General features: G+C 42.9%; 1 protein-coding gene and 1 non-coding gene across 2 annotated transcripts; both read left to right on the top strand.

Moving 5' to 3' along the window:
• Positions 1–4,505: 4,505 nt before the first annotated feature.
• Positions 4,506–20,873, top strand: LOC143337598 (G-protein coupled receptor 22). Its single transcript, XM_076757232.1, has 2 exons — positions 4,506–4,932; positions 16,921–20,873. The coding sequence occupies exon 2, from the start codon at positions 17,046–17,048 to the stop codon at positions 18,732–18,734; it is 1,689 nt and encodes a 562-aa protein (XP_076613347.1). The 5' UTR covers positions 4,506–4,932; positions 16,921–17,045; the 3' UTR covers positions 18,735–20,873.
• A 2,187-nt stretch (positions 20,874–23,060) lies between these two features.
• On the top strand, positions 23,061–23,133 carry trnaf-gaa (transfer RNA phenylalanine (anticodon GAA)). Its single transcript has one exon. It is a non-coding gene; the product is annotated as a tRNA-Phe (tRNA).
• The last annotated feature ends 529 nt before the right edge of the window (positions 23,134–23,662 follow it).

Here is a 23,662-nt window from a genome sequence, read left to right as displayed (position 1 = left end):
CAATTATATTCTCACACAATTCAATACCTGTTGTAAGAGCTTCAAATTCCATTTTCAGACCTTGGGAAATTTCTTTTGACTGTTAGCCAAAGACTTTGGTAGAAGTTCTTTGTGTTCTGGATGGTAAACACAGTATTGAAAGGAGACTTATTCAGTCTTACTAAAATAACATGAAGAGAACAAACAGCTTGTCTCTTTTCACAAATGTTTCTTAGTTTCTGAGTTTTTACATGGAAAGACTGAAGGTTATCCTGGATGCTACTGACGTGTGAGCATGATGAGCATCAGCAGGCTTTAGCCATGCCAGTGGTTTGTCTCTTGGGGTGATCATGATTTGTCAGTCAGTCCACCACTTTGATCCAGACTGAAATATCTTAGATGGATTATTATATAGATTTTAGACATTTGTGGTTCTCAGACAATGTATCCTATTAACGTTGGCGATACCCTGACGCTTCTTCCTGCATCATTGAAAAATCATTAAAATTTCTCAACAACTTTCTCGACTGTGGCCGTAAACTTTAGTACAGACATTCTTAGTCCCCAGAGGATCACTTTGATCCCCTGACCTTTCATCATCTGGTCAAAATGTTGGTTATCCAATACTTTGGAAGCTGAGATGATGAACATTATTACCTGCTAAACATCAACATGCTCGCAGTGACATTGTGAGCATTTAGTTTAATTTAATCTTATTTTCATCTTGTTTTTTAAATGTTGTTTTGCTTCCTGAATAAAACGTTTAAACCTGAATCTTGACAGCATTGCTGACACAGCAGATAGACATTTTAGCTTGTCATGGAACCTGGCAGGAAAAGCACAGGTGGAACGAATAACATCCGTGATGCATCGCCATTAGTCACACCTGTGTGTACACCTCTGTTTGGGAACCAGTGAGTAAGAATACTAACTATGCAACTGCAAGGTGTAGCGTGCATTTGTGTGAGTTTGTGTGTGGTGGCTGTGGTGGGACCAGGCCCTCCCTCTCTGTGTCTGTTGACCGATCAGTGGGGCTGAAGCCAGGCTGGGCCCCTGAACTTGACATATGTCCAGGATTGCCAGAGATTCTGCCGGGGTCTTTGATGCTGTGCCGGACAGACGGAGACACAGACCCCATCACTGGCAGACATGCAGTCAGACAGGACACAGGGACGTACTCAATAACCCACAACACAGAGGCTACACTACAGTAAGTACGCAAACCAAAGCACATCATTACTCCAATAAATGTTTCGTTCCACACTGAGCTGGAAACATGACTATTTACAGTCACTGCCTGGTAAAGAAAGCGAGAACAGGGAGAAAGAGTGATCTGATGCTTTATTGATAATCTCTCTCCAGAGATGAAACAGGAAGGTCACAGTACTGAACGTTATGAGCTACACGAAAACATTCTGGATCTTGCAGGGAAACAGTGTTTACTTTACATAGTACAGACAGCTTGAAATGTTTCCAGCTACAATGAGGTGTGACAGAAAACTTTTCACTGCTCTGACACATCAGAGAAAAGGGTCACATTTTCATGTCACTCCATAAAAATCAAAGAGCAGGGGCTTTATTCTAGCCTTAGCATTTTGTACTGACATTTAACAACTATATGGCAAGAAATCCTCCGCAGAGCAAGGAGAGATACGAGCTTTCCACAAACTCAGTCACATTTGGATTTTCTTGACTTGGAAACCTTGTCCTCTGCTGTTGCTGCTTCTCCTTAACCTCGTGTCAGCAGGTTCATGCCCCTTATTTTGTCGTTGTGTTGCTGTAAGTGTATTCTGGAAAATATAGGAAATCAGTAAAATAGATGAGGTGATGGAGTGCACACAGCAAAAGAAGGTATGTACGTCAAAAGAGTGAGTATACAGCATTTATCATATGAAGGCTGCTGGAAAGGGATGATATGTTCCAATGATGAGAAATGTCCTCCATGTTGCACAGATTCTTGCTGTGATTGGTTTTTGATTCTCTATAGGACACAGTATACTAAATGTTTATTGTGTGAATATTTTGGGAGTCTTTATATGTATATTTTCATGTGCACGTCTGTTTCTTCTCATGATTTTTATTTACTTTCTAGTGATATCTGTGTGCATGTTTAGATGTTTTCTTTTCTATTTATTTTCCTGTTTTTTGGATTTTCTTGGCTGAGTGACACAGGCATATGGTATGTGGGTGTTTGGCAGATGCTCCTAATCACTGGCTAGCTTTGCATTTGTATGTGACTGTTTTCACAAGAGATTCAGATCGGTAGCGAGGGCAATTCTCTGTGTTTTCTGTTTGTCGAAACGGAGATGCGGCTGCAGGCTCGCAGGGAGGCCTCAGTGTCCTGTAAAATGTGTGGCGCGGTGGAAGAGAAAAGGTGGGCTTCAGAGAAAATATGGTGACGGAGGGGGCGGTGTGAGGTGGATTAGGGGGGCGGAATGTGCGTAAAAACTGCTAAAATCTTTCAACTGAGACCATGAGGTGTTTCGTACAATCTGTGAAGGATCACACAAGTCATTATGTGCCACCATCTTTTCCTCTCAAAAGTACTTGCAGTCCCTTTACACACATTTCTTTGGTCTGCATACATGAAGCTTCAGATTGATGCACAGTATAATGAAATATATAGTTACAATATTCCGTTTTTAAAGGACACTTCTTGGAGAGTTAGATCAGAGGATACAGATTACTCTCATGTCTGCTACATAGAGCAAACAGTTAGCTTAACTTCGCGATGGCAGGAAGCAGGGGGAACAGTTCGGATGGTTCTGTCCAAAGGTAAGAAAATCCATCGGCCAGCAACTCTAAAGCTCACTAACTGACACGCTATGTCTCTCTGGTTCAATCTGTCCAAAAAGCAGAGAGTAAAAACAGCAAGGTGCATTTAATGTCGCTGTTACATGGTCGTAGTCTTGTAGTCTGGAGGTTGCCAGGCAACCAGTGGATACTTCAGAAGGTGGCTGCTCCAAGCCAAGAAACAGTCCAGCACACATAACCTCTGGAAAACTGCAAGTTTCTGTTTTCACATGGAAAAAAAAAACCAAGATGTAATGTGTTAATTAGTGAGCTTTAGAGATGCTGGGAGGCGGATTTTGTTTCCTTCAGACAGAGCCAGTTTACACTCTTTATGGTGAGATAAGCTGACCGGCTGCTGGCTGTAGTTGTTAATTTACCGGACAGATAGGAGAGTGCAATCTATCTTCTCAAACAGCAAGACAGCAAATAAGTGCAGAATGTCAAACTTTTGAATAAAACATAACATGGTCTGCAGATAAAACTGAAGGACATAACTTATACATGATGATGATGATGATGATGATGATGATACCAACAAGAAAAATTTGCAGTTCAGATTAGGATGGAAAATAAATACCTAGAGGTGGTGGATGGAGGTGCAAGAGGGTCTACACTGACTTTGTTTTGTTTTAGAGGTATGAAGTGTTTCTTGTTCAAAGTTGTATAAACAGCATTTATTCCACCATCTGTTCAGTAGCACACAAGGTTCAAATATGGACATTTGGTGTAACAGGTTCTAGAAACCATTTACCCATTTAAAATAAGTTTAATATTCAGAGGCTGGTTTTCTACTACATTTTCTAAAAATAAATATATCAAGTCTTCATAGGGCTTTTCTTTTCTTTCTTTCTTTTTTTTTTTTTTAATTGCGGCACACATTCCACCAAGAGTGAAGAGTGAACAGCTGACATCAGCTGCCCCTGCTCTCCTCAGAGACCACAGGTGTTCACACCTTTTATCTAAATCTCCCTCTGCACAGTTTATCTCACATATTCACTTGCCCGGTAATTTAAGGCCCTCCCTGAAACAACAGTCTGTGGATCAGCGTGAGAACTGCAGTGACAGGGACCTTATATTTACTGCGGGCCCAAGGTCACAAATTTAACAGCCAGTGACCTTGATCCCTGCACACAGCTCATAGTGACAGAGTGCTCGTTGTACAGCAGGTGGAAGGATGCACCTTACAATGAGATGATAATCCCAGGTAAAATATGGCTTCAAGCCTCATAAATCTGTTCTTTAACCAGCTCATCCTCCACTGGCGATGGAGTCACCACATGGAAATTTAGAGTCCGACATGAGCAGGGCAGACACTCACTGTACAGCCCCCAGTGTGCAGCAAAGCATAGAGAAGCCTCCAAACGCCTCCTCCACAGTCGGGGGTAGACTGATATTATCAAGTCAAGCCTGCATTCAGTCATCTTCCTTTGAGGGGGATCAGGTGAAGAGTGTGTAATATGTTTTGAGAGAGGGAGAGGGAGGTAGACGCAAGTGATTGGGAAATCTCGTTGAATACTACACAGGACCGTTCACCCTTGAGGAGTCTCAGGTCGTCCTTGTGAAAGGCTAACCATCTCACACACACACACACACACACACACACACACACACACACACACACACACACACACACACACACACCAGCCCCCCCCCCAAATCCCCCTCTTGCATCCCTGTCTCCTCCCCCTTCCAACAAAACCCCTCTCCATCCTCCCTCCCTCCCCCCTCCTCTTGCAGATCACCGTATTGGTCGCTGGGAAGAAGCGACTGCGCTCCAGCGAGCGGTTAGCGCAATATCATGCGTTTGGCCGGTCTGTGTGTGGGATGCTGTACAAGTACTCCCCTGCGTAAAAGTGGACAGGTGTAGGCGCGCCGTGTTGAGTGAGGAATTAAAAGACAAACGTCCAAACACTGTGATAATATCTGATTTGTGAACGGGCACTAGCTACTGCTGCGCTCTGTATCTGCAGCCGTGGAGGGTTCCCCCCCTCCCGCTGTAATATTTATGACAAAACGGAGGCAAATTATTCTGGTCACGTTTTTGGCTGACAGCCGGCTGTCCTGGAGAGCGCTGGAGTGAATCGAGGTCCAGTGTTGGTGATAGCGCAGCGCACCGACACCTGCAGTAGGATGTAAAGGGAATTCCCACTCACCAAACTGGTAAGTTTAACACTCGACTACAGCACTTCTTCTGGTAAGACTCGTATTTAAAAATCCAAGTAAAAATCTTCAGCATGATTTTAATCGCGTCTTTACAAACACAATATATGAGCGTGTATTTACATCAAGACCGATGGACTTGGAAGGGACCTTGGTTGTCAGTGGGATAGTCTTCTGCGAAATGTACCAAATGGTGTGCTGTAGTGGAGGGACAGTCCAAACCTGTTTGGATTCCGGACTGGAGGCAACAAGAACAAATCACCTTATTGTCAGAGCTGCACTTGAGAGGGGCCCGAAAACAGCCTCCGGACTTGTGGTTTTAATCGCGTGTTTGCATTTGCGCATATGAAGTGTGTGTGCGATTAAAAATATATATATATAAAAAAAACCTTGAGCAGCTCCAGAGCATTTCGGCTTTTACGTTCTGTGCAGTAACAAGCAGACAACACTTAGACCAGCGAGGAAAGAACATCCAAACGTGTTGGTTTGAAACAGACCTGTGCTGATTTGTTTTGATAGTAATTTGGGTCCATTGTGCAGGAGCCACACTGGTTGTTGGTATGCTTCAGTCACATGGATGCGCCACGCTTGACATGAAGGTGGCCCGTTTGATCATTTTAAGGAGCCATGGCTCCGCTCACCCACTCATGTTCAGACATTTAATGTTTTAACCAGATCAGATTATTCCACACTGCACATCAGTAGTTGCTGTTGAACTGTCATAATCTCATGAGACCATGATTTCAAAGGCTTGTTAATTAGGACGCCTCTGCATTTATTTGCCCTCATCAGAAAAACGTGAAAAACAGTCGAAATGTTTATTTTATTAGAACTTAATAGGAAAATTTGCATTGTCTCTACCTGACTTCTGCTTTTTATGTAAGCCTTAAATGTTGAATATGATGTAGCAAAGTGTTCATAAAGCTCTATTTTTTGTTTTGTTGTTTCCTCAAATATATACTTGTTCTAAATCTACAAATACTCGGCTGCCGTGCTATCTGTAATCCAGTCCTGTCTTGCCAAGTGCGACAGACTGTTTTGATCATGGCTCTCTTGTTGGGAGATGTGAAATGGGCACATGTGTGGCTGGAAGGCGTTGGAGTCTGTGATGGGTTTCTCGCAGCTGAACACTAAAGCAACATCTTCACCAGTTTGGGTTCCAGTTGGAGCTTTTTGTACGGTACAGGTGAGATTCTCGAGGGGTGAGGTTTTCGCCACATGACCTCCACTGTTTAAGGTGTAAAAGTAGCTGTTTTTCATGAAAGACTTGTTTAAATTTTCTTTAATATTAACTTCTCTATTTGCTCACATTACTTTAGTGCTCCCTCATTGTACTCACTGTGCTCCTCTGGATGTCACATCCTTTCAAATGCCTCTGAATTCATTATATTCTCTTCTAACACCCAATCCTGTCACATGTGTCAGCTCATTGACATTTCCCTTCTACTTGGCCTAAAACATTGATGCAGTGTTATTGATTAGTAAGTGTTGTTATGTTTGTGAACAATTGGTTAAAGAAAACTGAAAGAACTATTAGAATCTGGAGGTTGTAGTCTAAGAAAAATCAAGCTTTCCAGCAGCTTTTGGTAATTAATCTTACCATACAATCGTTAGCTGACACTACAGTGAATAAACTACTATGAAAATATATTATAAATCTGTAAAAGTACAGATTACCTCACCAGGACTGTTCACCTCTGATTGAACCTCTGATGAGACTGAGTACAAACATGCAGAAGATTAAAAACAGTTAAATCTCACATTTTCAGATTTTTTTCTAGCTGTGTGTGTTTGTGCATGTGTGTGTGTATGTTTCCTTCTCTTCGTGTACAGTAGGTTCCCCGCTGTGAATCCCAAAGGGGCAATTGTTTTCACACATTTCCCGTTTCTACTCTCTCTCATGGTGGGAGCGTGTGTGTTTGCTTTGCATGTGGGTCATTGTGTGTTTGCGTCTGTGCATGTATTTATAGAGAAGCTTTGATGCTGCTGGTGGGGAAATATTCCACCACACGTGTCACTCTCCTGCTAGCTGCCGCAGCGAAGGAAGCTGTCGTATTTTTTTTCAGCGCAGTGAGCAAAGGAGTACTGTAGACCCCTGATGTGATAAGTTGATGAGAAGTCTTATTTAGCTTTCATATAAAGCAGAGTGTTGTTTAGGGTATTACAGGACAACAGCAGTGTGGCAAAAGAGCTCAAGGTTTATGGAAGAGCTGCTCTGTTGTCATAAAAAGTTCCAATGAAGCTGTCTGTCTGTGTTGTTATGCATGTAAATTAATGGTTTAAAGAGCTTTTACTTGTGAAAATCAGTTTGGTTCACAGTATATATGGTTGGCAGAGCAACAGACCATTGCTAATTTGACTGAGAATGTGTTTTTAACAGTTTTGTTGGAACACAAATAGCTCCAAATGTTTATTTGTCACTGGCAATTCCAGATTCTTCTACTGGTTATGTTAATTCATTTTTAGTATCTTTAAACTGCCTTGTAACAAATGGCCAGACTGTTTGTAAGTATGGCAGATGCGGAATGAATGTGTGCAAAATGTTACATTTACACATCACATTTACTGCTGTAAAACCCTCCAGTAGCAGACTTTAATAGCAGCTGTATTTCAGGAAATTTAAATTGTGACTTTATTTTTATTCCTAGTTCCTAGAAACTAGTTCCTGGTTGACCCGAGGAACAAGATGTCAAACCTTGTGTGCTCTTTTTTTAGCTTTCAACATAAAACTGCACACATCCTTTCATGAAATCCTTAATGGTTCAAACGAACAGGCAGTCTCTGATCCAGTATAACAACCGATAAAAGTCAAAGCATAACAAACACCAGTGACTGCCGTGCCCATGGATGTATTGATTACAGATGGCTGGGATTGCTCATCCCTCTTGTCAGTGCACTCATGTTCACCGTGCAAAATTAAAAGCACACTGTATTTAATTCCCTTAGCTAATACAATAAATAGCGGCATTGCTTGAAGTGTGTGAGAGCAGGGAAACATAGGAGGTGAAGCAGATCTCAGTACTAGATAGGACAAAGGCAGGACTGCGATGGTGACACGGGAGGCACACAAAGAGCAAATAGGGGAGACGGAATGATAAATCACTAGGAGAGCAGAGTGGAGTGACCAGGGTGAAATAGACTATCAAGAGGAGGGAGACAGAGCAATACGGAAGAGAAGACCCACAAACAAAGACTTTATAGACTCCATGTGGCCACCCGTAGATATTAATGAGAAAAAGCTTTCTTGCATATTTATTGTACATTTAGGTATGTTTTCATACGCTTGCATGAATATTTTCATGTTGCTGACACATTTGCCACATTAGTTGAAGCTGACAGATAGTGTCTCATTAAATTTGCCGCTCCTGGCTTTCGTGGGAAACCTCTTTACGTGGGAATAGAGAATGATTGCCAGATTTTTAGGGTTGTGAGTGAATTTATGCGTGTGTTCCCTCCCTCGGGTTAGTCCTCTGTCTGTCATTATGGTGTGATAGTAAAGCCTGCACTGATGCTCTCCCCTCTTGGCCAATGATGCCCTAGTCTGCGGGAGATAAATGGCATTAATTGAGCTCTAGTTGCCTTCTGGAGTGAAATAACTCAATCATTTTAACCTGCAGCAGACAACTTCAGTCTTTCTTTTCCTAGCACCCCATTAGTTCCTCTTACTCCTTTGCTCTTATTCCATTGCATTCAAAAGCATTTTTCTAGTTTAACTGACCTCTTCAACTGCACTCCACTTCTCTTAAGCCTGATCCTCCATGGATACTGAGCATTATTCTGTTTCATATCACTGTAGAACGTGATATTTTGATACATAGAGATTCTTCTCTCTGCAGGCACTCATCAGCTGCAGCAAGGTTTGATAATATTTAAACTGAAGGTGAACACTACAAGAGCTCAAATTCCATCTTACGTGTTTACTGCATTGCGTTGTCAATGGTATCCTTTAGAGTTTTCACAAGGAAAATTCACAGGGCACCTTTAAGAATGACAATGTTTTCATCTTTTCATATGGTAAACAAAAAGAAATCAAAGCCACTGCACACTCGTCTCCGCTGCATACACCCAATTTATCGTCTACACATTTGGTCAAACAGACTGTCAAAGCCTCTTAAACAGAGAGCTCTGACAATAAATTGGGTGAATGCAATAGAGTGTGGGGATACTTTGACTTCTTTTCCTTTAGAGTATTTTTTACATTCTGCAGCTTCTAATATGTGGTTACTAATTGATCTTTCCATATTGGTAAGTCAAGATGCCAAGTCAGTCGAGGCATACACCTTAAAAGAGAGTAGTAGAATTTGTTGGATGCCTTTAAAGGATTCAACATCATGCTTTTGTTGAGTTGAAGGATGCACAAAATACAGATTTTTAAAAGAAGGCCAAGATTTTTAGCCCCTAGTGATAGACAAGCTCCAAAAACACTGGATCCTACAGTTCCCATAATGCAACTTTTGTGTGACTGTCCTTGTCTCAATTCAATCATCATCTGGAGCTTCCTCCAGAGCCACAGAAGACACTATTAAAGTGTTTTCACAGTCTTAGTAACACTCCTTACAACAAACAAACTCATCTTAATGGGTCAAATCAGCAGAGTGCATCTATAGTTATAAAAGAAGATGTAAAGAAAGAAATAAAGTGAAGAATGCGACTATTCTGAGTCAACATCTCCTGTTAGTGTGAGATTTTCAGTGTTTGTCCGTGGATATATTCAGCTCAGCAATGCAGGTCTGAGCATGTGAGCGCAGGTCAAAGCTTTTTCTTGCTCAGTCAGTCAGCCTGTTATCACACAGCTGTTGGTTTGCTGCCTTGTCACCAGAGCGGCATTAAAGCGACCACAGGCCTCAAGCTGTGACCTGACTATTTATGCACAACCCTCCAACACAACAGGAATAAACACAGGTGGGTGCAACGTACAGGCTACGCCAGTTTCGTTGACTGTATTCGGACAGCCCATTAATGACAGCTGCTGTTGAGATGGAGAGATTGTGGGAGACGCTGCTAATCACAGCCAATCACTTTAGAACACATAAGGAATGCTGGGGTAATTACTGGTAGAATAAAATATAATGAACAATGTTATACATCTCCATTTTATCCTGCTTTATTGTCTTTTCATCATCTTTAATAATCATTGCTATTCTGTTCAATGGGCCAGTGAACTGGCTTCCAAAGTACTGATTTACATAACAGACTCCACTTGCTATGACTCAGTTTTACTTCATTTCACTTGATTTTGATTTCTTCTCGTTTTAAAGAACCGTGATTGCACAGCAGCCTTGATTGGTGCTCATTGATGGTTGGCGTGTGTAATAGCAAAATTACAGGCTTGGGACGTCAGAGCTGGATATAGGATACCAAAGAGTGTCTTTAATGAATGGTGGAGTGAATTGAAATCCATCGAACATGCTGTCAGGTCATAATGATCCCTCACATGCTGTGGACCAGAGCTGTCTAGAGACCAAGGTCCTCTCTCGGTACAGAGCTGTTCCTATAGATTACAGGCTGTGATAATTAACCTGCCTCTTATAGCTTCCTTATTGATGTTCTGGTAGCAGCCTGTCAGAATTGTAGGATATAAAGTGACTGGACATATGAGTCTTCATGTCACCTACAAGGTCTCTGATGCAGTGACAGCAATCTGTGACGGACTGCATGCACTGTTGCATCATGAAACGTCACTTTGATGCTCAAAAATCAGAGCGTGGCCTATCCAGGCGATCAGGTGGGGATTACACGAAGATATTGCACAGTGTAAGAGCAGAGAGCCATGTGCTGGTTGTAAGATGGATGGTGAAGAGGCGAGGCGAGGCGGTGCAACTGGGGACTATTGAAAAGGGAGATGGATAGAGGTAGTGAGCAGGGAACAAACATTCCCCTCCAGCAAGCACACGATTCAGCATCCATCTGCACACCCCTAAGCCTCCCTCCCATCCATCACTACCTCACCGCACCTACCTCCCGCTTTCATCTTACCTCCTGTTACCTCCCGTCCCTGTCTCAGGCAGAAGTGCGGATGGGATTCAGCAGTTTCTTAAGCACACAAGATGTCATTCACCCCAGTTGGCAATCCATCTTTGGCTGTATCTGCGGAGAGCATACGGGCAGGGGAGCGTGTGCAGAGACGTGGGCTGCCAGTGGGAGGCTGTTTGGGTGGACGGCAGTGAGCCATACATTGTGCAATACATGGTGTTCCTGTGTATCTTTGATGAGCTTTCAGAAGTTGTGATAACTCATTTTTAAATTCAGCAAGTGTTGTTTTGCCTCACATTAGTAACAGTGTTGGTTGTATACCTGTAATATATGTACAGGATTAAGTTTGTTGCATGTTCTCATATTAAAAGTTCCTTTCTGCTAAAGTTCCTGATGCTTTCCTGATCAGAAACACATTAGATAGGGTGGGATGTTGTCACTCCTACTGAGCGGGTTGTGTTGTTGGCCAGTCCAGGCTGGTTTGTTGGGAGCCTGCCAGGGATGCTGCTGCCCAGCTGGTGGCTGCTTGCTGTTAGCGCTGCTGGATGAATTGAGTGGGAAAATTAAGCCTTTGATCGATTGTCTCACTGCGGACGTTAGGAATACCTAAGACAGCCATGAGTCAGCGCGCTGCATGCGCCATCATCCTGTTTGCTTTCTCTCTTTTTTCCCTCTTACTCCTTCACTCCCCTTCTTTCCTGTCTCTCTCATCTCTTTCCCTTTCTTCCCTAAATGTCAACTTTTGGTGTCAGTTCTGTCGAATCAAAGTGCAGAGTCTTCTTTCTCTCACCATTTTACACTGACATTTTGCAGATTTGCAAGGAAAAATCCATCAAGGAAGAAACAGATAAGAATTTTTCCATAGATAGTAGCCTAAATAAACCAGAGCAGCTATACTCCTGTCTGTAGGCAGATACAATGCCTTCTTGTAAAAGTCTGTTTTGGCTAGCTGAACAACCAGGCACTGCCACAGCCTTTTCTTTTTCCAATCTAATTTTTAGGAAAAAAAATAAAATGAGTAAATAAAAGGTGATACACATCTAATTTGGATATAGTTGTCCTTGTGTGAACAGCACTGACAATCCCCGTCCCTCAGGTGGACCTGAGCACAGAGACTCACGGAAGGGCTGGATCATTTCCAACTGCTGAAAATAAACCAAGCAGCAGGTAGACTGATTAGAAATTAGCACTCCTGCCAACAGGCAGACTAACTTAAGACAATCCTGCTCAAGCCTGAGGGCGAGTGTCCTCTACTAAAAAAGACTTTTTAGGTAAACATTTAGGTGGCCAAGACATATTAAGTCTGAGGTGCTCCTGCTTCCTATTCAAGCTATTATATTGTCTGCCTTACAACAAAATTAAGACAGTTAGAGAATGAAAGGAAACTGCATTATACTTAGTCTAACACTTACACAAATGATGTATAAGACAGAGACTCTGCAGTCCTCGTGTTCTGTGGAAAGTTGTTGCATGCAAATGTGCAAACTGAGCACATAAAGTTTCATAGAGGGCACAGGCGGTGCTTACATTTAAATAATTAGCAAATTGAAGTCTCCCTTGTACCCGCCACACAGTCACATCTAGATTGCTGAGGACTGAGGTGAAATGGAAGAGTGCCCTCAGGCCCGGTGCAGGATCAGCACTTTCAGCACGTGGCAGCGCGATCAGATGGCAGTCATGACACAAAGGGCCAGATTTACTAAACTGCTTCTAACTCATTTCAGGCTTGCTGGGAAATGTGTCCGTGTGTGTTCCTTATCAGACAGGTGCACTGGCCTGGAAGTGCTGTTGTCATCTGAGGTGCTTTGTAAGGAAAGAGCGCCGCTATCCATTGAAGTGTGGCTGCAGAAATGATGTTATAATGTATTTAAGAGCTTGTGTGGTTTTTGAGAGTCCATTTTTGTGTGGAAAATTCTGTGACTCTGAAAGGAAGGTGCAATCTTGCGCAGACATATTAATAAAAGAAAACTATGGAGTCGAAACTGAATTACTAAAAAAAACAACAACAACACAAAAAACAGCTTCTTTGAACGAAAAACAAAGCAGTAATAGTACCTAACAAACACACAATGTCTGACCAAACATACGGGACATTAATTTAAATTGATCTTGGCATTCACCGAGCTGCTGCGGCACTATGTTGATTGCACTCTTTGATATAGCTCTTGCAGTGTTTTGCTGCAAGATCAGGGAGACATGAGCCGAATCAGTACCGTCTACATCCCATTCCATCTTTTTATGTCAGTGTACCTTTTCTTCATTTCCTTAGCAGACAACTGTCACTGTTAGTTTGAGCCTTACTCATGACCTGCAGCACGTACACTGTTACGTTACCCAACCTCTTCGTCTCACATATCCTCTCAATGTAGTAAAATTGTGTGCTACAGCTGTATTTCACGAAGATAGACTGTGTGTGTGTGTGTGTGTGTGTGTGTGTGTGTGTGTGTGTGTGTGTGGTTGTGCAAAGTGCATGTAAGATTGTTAGAAAGTTAAGACTGACAGCAGGATCTACTTGAGCATTTACCCTCTGATATTGTGAAAAGGGGGGTTGACAACCTGTCATCCTCTGCACAACACCTACAATAACCCTGACAGCAGGGTCCAGGAACTTGTGCAGTTTAGGATAATGTCAATTTGTTGTTGCTGTTGTTGTTGTTGCACAGAGTCTACCATTATTTAGACACTATTAGTAATCTATAACTGACAATTACTCATTTGATTCCATACTGAACCAATCAGTCACATTAATAAGTTTACATGACTGTAAATGACACTGGGCACATGGGTTTACTGAAACCTAATTAAGACTGACTGAACTGAAATTACCCCTTATGATGAAAATGTAACTGAACACCAACACTGAGCTTTGGGATATTTTGTCTTCAGGATTAACTACCAAAGTCTTTTTTAGATTTTATTGCCTGTTTGTTTTGGTCATTTCTTAATATAACATGTTGTGCAGTGCACGCCTTAAGCTTCCTCTGCCCCTTTCTCTTCTGTCTGACTTGTCAATCACAGGCTGCAATTTGTGGTATAGAAGTTTCAACTTGTTTCCAGCCATTTCCAGTTGCCACAAGTTACTCAAACATGCACCAACTTGCAGACAAACACACATGAACAAATGCGCTGGTTGGTTGCAACAAGCATACCACAGTAACACAATGCTATTAGAACGACCGCTGCTTCAGCCCTTACAGTTATTAGAGCCAAAACACATTATGGCAGATAACAGTGCACTGACATGGACCTCTCTGCAGCTTGTTTTTCACCCACCAGGACCACACACTGTGTAAGACTGATCTGCAAACTCCAATAAACCTGACTATTTACAGTTCCCACCAAAAGACACCAACACCAATGATCATTGGAAAAACAACCCATTTAAGTTCAACACCCTGTCTCCACATTTTAATTTTCTTCCCTCTCTCCCTGTAAATACTAGAATATTATGACTTCTCCTGACTGCAGGTCAGAGTCACAGCTGCTCATATAAAGCACTTATGACATTTTGTCTTGCCCCCAAACCACATGCTAACACAGACTTTTCATCCTCTTTTGTCTGCGGCTCTTTGTATCTCTTACCAGTTCATCACACAGCACTAAGTGTCCATTATCACAGGACTGATTGTGGTGCATTGTTTCTCTTAGTCATACAACAGCAAAAATGACTCTTGTTGAAAGCTATTCAGCCTGCTCATTTCACCAGTACACAATCATCCGCCTTGTAATTATTGGCAGGACTTTTAAGGGAAACAGATGATGGTCTAGTGTTTGATGAGATGGAGCAAATCAATGACTGCAGAATACCATGGATAATTTTACTCCTGTCAAGAAGAACAAATGAAGATGTCTGTTGTTTGTTTTCACATGATCTATGAACATTAAAATTTAGATTGCTGTGTCATATCATTTCATATTTCAGCAATCATGGCACACTTAGATTTACATTAATTATGTAGTTTTATTTATATGATAGCACACAATTCAGCTCTTTTCCAGGCACTAATTGTCAATCGTGCTTCAGACAACCCTTACATGCGATGGCAGACAGTTTTGTCAGTGCAGTATTGACATGTATGTTACCTTTGTGATTGGTTTAAGTGATTGACTGTTAAATATAAAGTGTTCCTTTGTTTGCTCCATTCTCTGTAGCACCATGTTGTCAACCATGTTGAACAAAGACTGTAAACAAAATTGATTTTGATGACATTATAAGGTCACAGCCCACTGGATATTCTTGTGCTACTCAGTGTGAATAGCCTCAAACACATCATGTGTTTTTACTCCCTGGATCAGATCTGTGAAGATCAGATGATTATGCTTTAATTTTCATAACAGAAAGGCCAAATTTTCACATTCAGTTCAGTACTTGTTTGACTGTTTTTTGGATAGATAGATTACATTCAACATTTTAAACACGCAACCTTTGTTCCCTCATGTCACATACTTCACGATACTGTGAGCTGTGCTGGAGTAAATGAATATAGCTGCAGTTGGTGACTAAAGGAAGGAATAAAACAAATTCACTCACAAGTATTTTATGCAGCGCTCAAAATGAAACCCACAGGTACCCAAGAGAAGATGAGACAGGGAGTGAGTTTCCGTGCTCCCTAGCCTCAGGCTTGTTAAATTGGCAGATCGATGATGCTTTAAATCAATGTTCCAGCAACACGGCAAACCCCATGGAACCCATTAGTGGATTAAGATAGACCACTGTTCCACACTGAGTCCTGTTCTGCCTGCAGGTCCTTTCCACATGACAAATGGGAGGAAAAACTGTGAAATAAAAAGAAAGAGAAAAGGGCAAACAAGAGGGTGAGAACAAAAGCTGTGGCAGAGGAAAAGTTGACAGCAAAGGTTGGGTTCAACGCTGCCAGTAAGAACACACCTGTAGCTCTTCATTCAGAGGCTCAGGGAGCTGATTTTTCTTACTGTATATCAGCAAGGGGTCTTAAATCTAATCAACCAGCACTTTATATGATTCCTTCCCAAGCAGAGGAGAACATCCAGCCAGCCGTGAATAACATGCTCCACATGCAAAGCAGTCTGTCTCAGCTAGTACACTGAAAAGGGAACAGAGTGGGAAGGGATGTGAGGGATGTAGGGGAGCAGATGAGAAAGCGGGGCTGCAGGGACAGGATGCCAGGGGAGCTGGTCTTTCTCTGATAGCATTGTTTATGTGCCACTGTCTGTGGATCATTGATCCATTCGTCTTCATTACGTCTCCCTGTGAGAACTATTAACTGCTGCCACCCTCAGTTGGGTGCCTGCTATGTTGACATTCACCGCACGGTCTCTACCAGCCCACCAATGTCCCTGCCACCTCTCCTCTTGGAGGCAGAAGCTGACAGGTTTATACTGTTTCTGGCATGAACAAGACCTGCTTAACAGTGCAGGTGTGGTTGGTTTCTGTATGTTCCCACATTCTTTATACTGCAAGCTTCGTTTCTGACCCATATAATACATGTTGTGTAATAATGAATCAAACATCCACCCACTCATGCTCATGAGGAGCATGGTTACATCTTTGTAACAGAATTCAGCGCAGTATATGAACTGTAAGCACCGTCAGGAAATAAATCCCCACTGGTTTGTTAAAATGTGTAGACTGTTCGGGGATCCTCTGCTGAGCCCCTGCTTAATGCACTCATACCTGCAAATGTCCCCAAGAGACATCCTGCTCCAGTTCCTGCCTGAACTACTGCCATTGTCTATGTGAGGCATGTTGTTTTAACTGCCTGAGCCCAGTGAGACATCATGGGCCATCAGCAGCAGCTTGAACTGCACCCCATGACTCCAACTGACTGCCAAGATCACTTTCACCTCACTGTGTCAACTCATAGCTTCCCTTCACTTGTGAAATCTGACAAGTTTGACGTGTACTTGTTGTATAGTGTTATTTTTGAGTAAATATGAGCCAAGCTGACTGATAACTGCTTGATCATTCTCTGTCTTCTCTCTGTCTTTCTTTTCCTCTTGTCCATTCTATGCCTCTTTTCTAATTTTTTTTTGCAGAATCAACCACAGATCTGGCCATCATCCTCATCACTGCCTCGTTTGAGCCGGAGGAAACGGAAAGACAGAGCATGGTCTGGTGTGGTGGCCGCTGTTGCTATGTGTGAGGGAGTGCTGTGGCGTCAATGGAGACCGAAGGCTATCGTGACCTCCTGGAGACCAGTGATGGCCAGGGGGTAGGCCTGCTGGATGGAGGGGGTGAGGTGGGGGTGGAGGAGGGCTGGAGCACACCCTACCCTCTGGGCTTCCAGGTGTCTTTGACCACTGTGCTGATACTGGAGCTGGTGCTGGGCTTCAGCAGCAACCTGACCGTGCTCGTGCTCTACTGTGCTCAGTCCAACCTGGTGGATTCAGTCAGCAACCTGGTCACAGTCAACCTCCATGTGCTCGACATACTGGTCTGTTTGCTGTGTTTGCCGCTGACTGTGGCTGTGATCCTGCTACCAGCTAATGGAAGTGGAGTCAGCAGCCTGGCTACGCTGTGCTGCTTTCATGAAGCCTGTGTCACATTCACCAGTGTGGCCACAGCAGTCAACGTGCTGGTGATCAGTCTAGACCGATACGACATCTCAGTACGCCCGGCCAGTCGTCTGCTGACCCCCAGGCGTGCAGCATTGCTCCTGGCAGCAGTGTGGGCTGTGTCTCTGGCTGTCTTTTTCCTGCCTTTCCTGGAGGGAGATTTCTTCTCTTCGCGGGCCGAGGACAGTGAGGATGAGGAGCTGGAGGGACAGAACCTTGACTCTGAGCTCACCACTGCACTGACCACCATTTTTTCCTCCCTCTCTCCTTCTTCTTTACCCACAACGCATCCTTCCTCCCCTTCACACCACTTGCCTCCAGTGTGGCAGAACAGGACACTGCTGTGCGTAGGAGGGCAGGGGTATTACACAGGCCTGGCTATGTATTACCACTTGTTACTCCAAGTGCCATGCTTCTTCATTGCCGTGGCCGTCATGTTGTTCACCTACTCCAGGATCCTGCAGGCCCTAAACATTCGCATTGGCTCCCACATGATGAGGAATACACGAGCAAAGGACTCCACCTGCAGGATACGTTGCAGGAGGCAGAAGAGGAAGGACCTGAGCCTGCCCACAGAGGTAGTGTCCTCCAACCAGAACCAGAACCTCACTCATCCTCCTCTTATCCCCTCCCCCACCCCTACACCAACATCACCCCCACCACTGTCCTCCATGCCCCAGGGGATGTCTGACAGCGGAGCAACAGTCACTACTGTCAGTACCGCTGCCACCACCCCCATCGCCACCACACCGGCCACCCCTGCTTCTCCGACCCCCGCTTCAGCCTCAACCCAGACCCATGCCACCTCTCCACTGCCTGCCTCCTCCATGGGTGTACAGGCATCAGTGTCTGCCATCATCGCCTTGAGGCGGGCAGTGCGCAGGCACAGGGACCGTCGAGAACGTCAACGTCGGGTCCTAAAAATGTCCCTAATTATCATATCCACCTTCCTGGGCTGCTGGGCTCCTCTGTCCGCAGTCAATGTTCTGATCCTGTGTCTGGGTCCCAGCGACAGTCTGGTGCGGCTGCGCCTCTGCTTCTTGGCCATGGCTTATGGAACCACTATTTTTCATCCTCTGCTCTACGCTTTCACCAGGCAGAAGCTGCGTCGTGCCCTCAAAACACGTGTGAAGAAAAGGGTTGTGTCCCTTCTGCAGGTGGACCCGGCTCCCAGCGGGGGGACAGTTATTCATAACTCCTGGGTGGAGGGGGGAGGCCAGAGGAAGACTCGCAAGCCCCGGGTGGAGGCCAGTGATGGCACTGATCGATGCCTCACAGAGGCTGTGAGGGAATGAGGCTGGTTTTCAGAGTATGTTTGCATGTGCGAGTGTGTGCGTGTGTGTGTGTGTGTGTGTGTGTGTGTGTGTGTGTGTGTGTGTGTGAATTTGAAGTATTGTATGTATCTTACTAATTTGCTAGAGATGGATTGTGCGTATATTTGTGCATGGGTATGAGAAAAATGAGAACCAGTTAGTTTACAAAGGTCAGGACAAATCCCATGACCTCTGGTTCCATGCAGATGTGGCGACAGGTGAGCACTGAGCTCTAATTAGAACCTGCTTTCTGCCGTCCCTACACAGGCCCTCATTAGTCCACTTCCTGTCTGACAAGGTGGACACTGTGTCTCCATGGCAATGCTGGTCAAGCATTATGACAACACCATAGCCATGGCTACTGAAAATACTAGTGTGCACCCCACGTGTAGGGTAAGGGTTAGATAACAGCAAATATATACATTATTGCTCCTGTGTGCACTTTCAACTTGCATGTGCATGTACATATGCACATATAGACAGACATATACACACACACCTACACACATGCACACACACACACACACACACACACACACATACTTAATGCACACTGATCTATATTTAGTCATTATCTGTGAAAGCACACCAATATCTACCTGCACAGATATTCTCAGTGAGAAAAATATTAACAGAAGTCTATGTTTCTCTTTCTTTCCCTTATTGTTTTCATGCCTTAATTTAGTTATTAATATATTCTTACGGTGCTGAATGTCCTGCTGTATGTTTACAACATTGTATCAGAGCGACAGTGTTTGCAGATACTGTATACAGTATAGCAAAGTAATGGCGTGTTAATGCAAGCATTCAGATTCAAAGTTTACAGGCTCGTATGAAACTACCAGGAAACTGCAAAAAACAACCTGATTCAGTTTTCGTCTCCACTAAGCACCATATTTTAGAAGAATGTGTGCAAGTTAAAGCTGAAAGGCATGATTTTATTTTTGTTTATTTATTTTTTTAATAAGCTGTAAGAGTAACAGTCATGATGACGTAGGTGAGGATGTGTTGGTGTGTTTGCACGTGTGCATGTATGTGTGACTGAAAAAATGAGCGTGTGTGTCCATGATTATGTGCAATAAATCATGAGCAAAGCAATGACCCCTAGGATGTGAACAAAGAGAATGTGAACACCGAATTGTTGGTTTTCTATTCATGGTTTATATTACAGGGGGAGAGAGAAGAAAGGGGATTTACTATTAAGATTAACAGCATTAGGCCACTGGGCATAATATACAAACAAATTAGGTGAAGCAATCCTACCTACACAGGCCACTGTAATACCACTGAAATTATATCACTTCATTTTTAAAGTGGTAATCAAAGGGCAACATTTTGTGAGGACTGTCTCTGTAGTCACTGCAGGTAAACTGGCATCTTAAAGCAGAGAAATCCCAACCTCTGACGTGGGACATCTCCTCGTGTTAGCTGTTTGTTGCTCTGGAGGGCAGAGTCACTGCTTTTGGACAGCACTTTGAATGAATGCAGTGGCAGACAGGCTTCTGTCAGCTTCTGGACTGAGTCCTGAACATGCTACACTCTATCTGTGTCTCTCTTTCTCCTCAGGGCTTCATGTCTCATTTACAAATGTGCTGGACATAGAACAACTAACCAGCCCTCAATCAGCTGTTGTATTATGGGTGTTACAGTAGGTAAAGATTTATGTCAATAAGTAGATAGAGTAAACTTTAAACTTTATATGGGCTCAAGTCTTGGGCGTTGGGCTATCTCCTTCATCCTCACCTCTTTTACACTATTTGTGAGCCAGACAGAAAACAATAATTCTTGTGTATTCATTTACATTTTTCAGGGATGTAAATATTGAAGTGTCCGTTTTGGGTTTTAGTCAAAAAAAAAAAAAAAAACTATTTATTTTGTATTTTTTTTGGTCACAATCATCTGCCGGACAGAAAATCAGTCATTGTGATAAACTCTGAGTGAATTGGAAAGTTACTGTGAAGAGAAATATGTGTATTTGTGTTAATACTGTATGTGTGTACACTGTACTGTACATTTCTGACCATGTGTATAGAGAAATATTAGTATTGTATAAGATTTATATTATGTGTTATTATATAGAACAAAAGAGAATCTGTATTAAAAAGGTGACCTATCTAAGAATTGATCTCAGTTCATTTATAAACATTTTGTTGTGTCTATTTTCAAATACTGATTTTTACGTATTGGGATATTATACAGGAAAATCAATTAAATATGTGTCTGTGTAGATGCATGTTATCTGTTATATATAAACATAATGTTTGTTTTTGTTTTTTTTTTTCAGTTAAACAACCTGGAAGATTTTCACAACATTACTCACAACATAATTACAGACTTAATAATACAAATCATTCACAGAATCAGTCATCAAAGTTCAGACTGGAAGGTCAGACAACTTTCTGTATACAGTGATGCCTATGATCATCCCACTACTTAAAAATTCATGATATGACAAGTTTGTATTTATGAGCAAAAGCCCTTTAAAATCAAAGGTTTTGTCACTGGGCTTCCATCACAATACGTATTTCTACAGTCTTAACAGGGAACTGCAGGGATTCATCCTGCTCAGTGCAACTTGGGAATTCATGCATCTTTCTTCCTTTGGACCTTACTGTCTGAATCCGTCTCTCTTTCTTCCAGCTGTCCCTCCCTTTCTTCATCTCCTGTTTCTGCTCCCTGTTTCTCTGATCCCTAAATTTAGAAACTCCGTCCCAGATACTTGCAGTATTTAGTGCTGACTGTAGTGAACCCTCACTGTGATGTGACAACTGTGCTAATCACCAGTACTAATGAAGATGAAACTCGTTAGTCAGGTAAGCATCTGTCGAGACAGCTCAATCTCTTGATGTTACCAGAACAAATGTGTCTGCGCATGTGGTGTGTGTGAGACTGTTTGGTGCCTTACTGATGTGTGCAGTGAATCAACATTGTAGATTCCTCCATCCTGCTTGATAATCTCATCAGTCCCCTCCTCTTTCACACCCCCATTCCCTCCCTCAGTTCTCCTTCTCTTTATTCTGCCGGCCTGCATCTCTCATCTCTTATCCACACTAAGGCCAACCAGAACAAAAGCGAGGAGCAGCTGCAGTGTCTGTGAAGGAAGGAAAGTCACCTTGGGGGATGACTGGGGAACAAAAATGTGAGAGAGACTGGGAGAGGGGGAGGACAGAATGAGAGGCAATATGGAGGGGAGATTGGGGGGAGAGAGAGAAGAGAAGAGTAGAAGCTGGCATCGGGACATCATATGACTAATAAAGGGACAGCACTGCATCACTGCAGAGCCCTGCTGGAAAAAGGAGAAAAACACTAAGTGCAGAATGATAAAATTAGCCAGCTTTATTGTTTTTTGCCACTGCTGGCCCAGTAGAGTCTTACAAATTTGCTCCTGGCCACCACACTGTGAAAATGCCCTCACATTTAGACGTTCAAAAAACACACAAGTCGTAAGTCAGAGCAGCCAACAAATATTTATAGACCCCCTCCCCTCTTTTGTGATTTATGGCAACATATTCAGCCAGTAGTGACTGTGACAAATGTTTTGGCCACTGTCTGAGCTCAGTAATGGATGCGAATAAACAACAATAGACTGGCAGTGCTTTGACTTACTGTGCCTGCAGGTCCCACTTCTGGCAGAAGCCATCTGATGTGAGACATATTTAATAGATTTCAATGTTTAACCTAATATTGACAACATTTCTTGAAATGTAAAGTATGTAAGTAACTACAACAGGTTGAGATAGAGGCTGAGATTGATTGTACATCACAACTATGGTAAGGTGGAGACACGAAATGAAACCGTAAGGAAATGACTAATGAAAGCTTCCCATGAATTTCTGTTCTAAACAACTCTTACAGGGTTTTGTCATTAGTGACCAATTGTTATTTTCAGAGGACAGAGGTCCACAGAGAAAAACTACCAACGAGCGTTTTATGGTCACCAATGGCGCCATCTTGTGTTCAAACGTTAGCTAAAGCAACTATAGCTGCTAAACACGGATACAAGGAGGACTTTTTATTTCTCCATTCCTCTCCGCTGGCGATGCTCGCTGCTTAGTTAACTTACCGATATCTTCAATTTTTTTTCTTCGGAAGTCGGGGTCCTGTCGGCGAAGAAACTCTTTGCGGTTTCTCCCCACTCTGTCGAAGATAGTCAATGATGTTAGCTAGGTAGGTACGACTAGCTAGCTCACGTTAGCTGTGGGAGAAAACATACATTGGTAGTAACAAGGGATATATGTACAACTCTGAAGGTAAGCATCTGGGTCTGGTGAGAGTTATTACATCTCAAAGTCACATATCGGAGTATGCGCCGAAATAGCTCAGTTGGGAGAGCGTTAGACTGAAGATCTAAAGGTCCCTGGTTCGATCCCGGGTTTCGGCAGTATGTGGGATACCTTTTACCCTTTCTCTAAACGTGGTGAGTATGCACTCTTTTAGTTCCTGACTGTATATTAGACAGCCACAATAAATGCGCAGCGGTTTTTTCAAAGGAAATGTCAGTGAGCAACAACAATGACTTTTGCTGCAGGAAATCTTCATTGAACAACTGAAGCATACAACAATGTAAAAGCGCTCCATAACACGTAAAAATCCCGCTTTCAAAGTTGTACTGTATTTGAGGGCAACATATAAGAGGTATACTTCAGTTTCAGAAAACACTGTAAAGTGTTTAGAAAATATTCTTTGTGTGTGAAGTCACAAAGTCGACAAAATTACCGCAGAAATAGAGGAATAAAAAGTACATCTCCCTCTAAAACAGATGAGTATAAGTATAAAAGTACCTCAAGTATGTAGTTGAATGATATTTTCTTGTTACCTCTGTCAGATATTTAGATTTATAGTTCACTTCTTCGCGTGGTCAGTGTGTTACAGTGAAAGCATTTATGTACACCAAGCATGGACACACAAGT

This window comes from Chaetodon auriga, chromosome 2 (assembly GCF_051107435.1).
Source record: "Chaetodon auriga isolate fChaAug3 chromosome 2, fChaAug3.hap1, whole genome shotgun sequence".
In the NCBI taxonomy this organism is placed as follows: domain Eukaryota; kingdom Metazoa; phylum Chordata; class Actinopteri; order Chaetodontiformes; family Chaetodontidae; genus Chaetodon; species Chaetodon auriga.
This window is presented reverse-complemented; position numbering and strand designations above follow the sequence as displayed.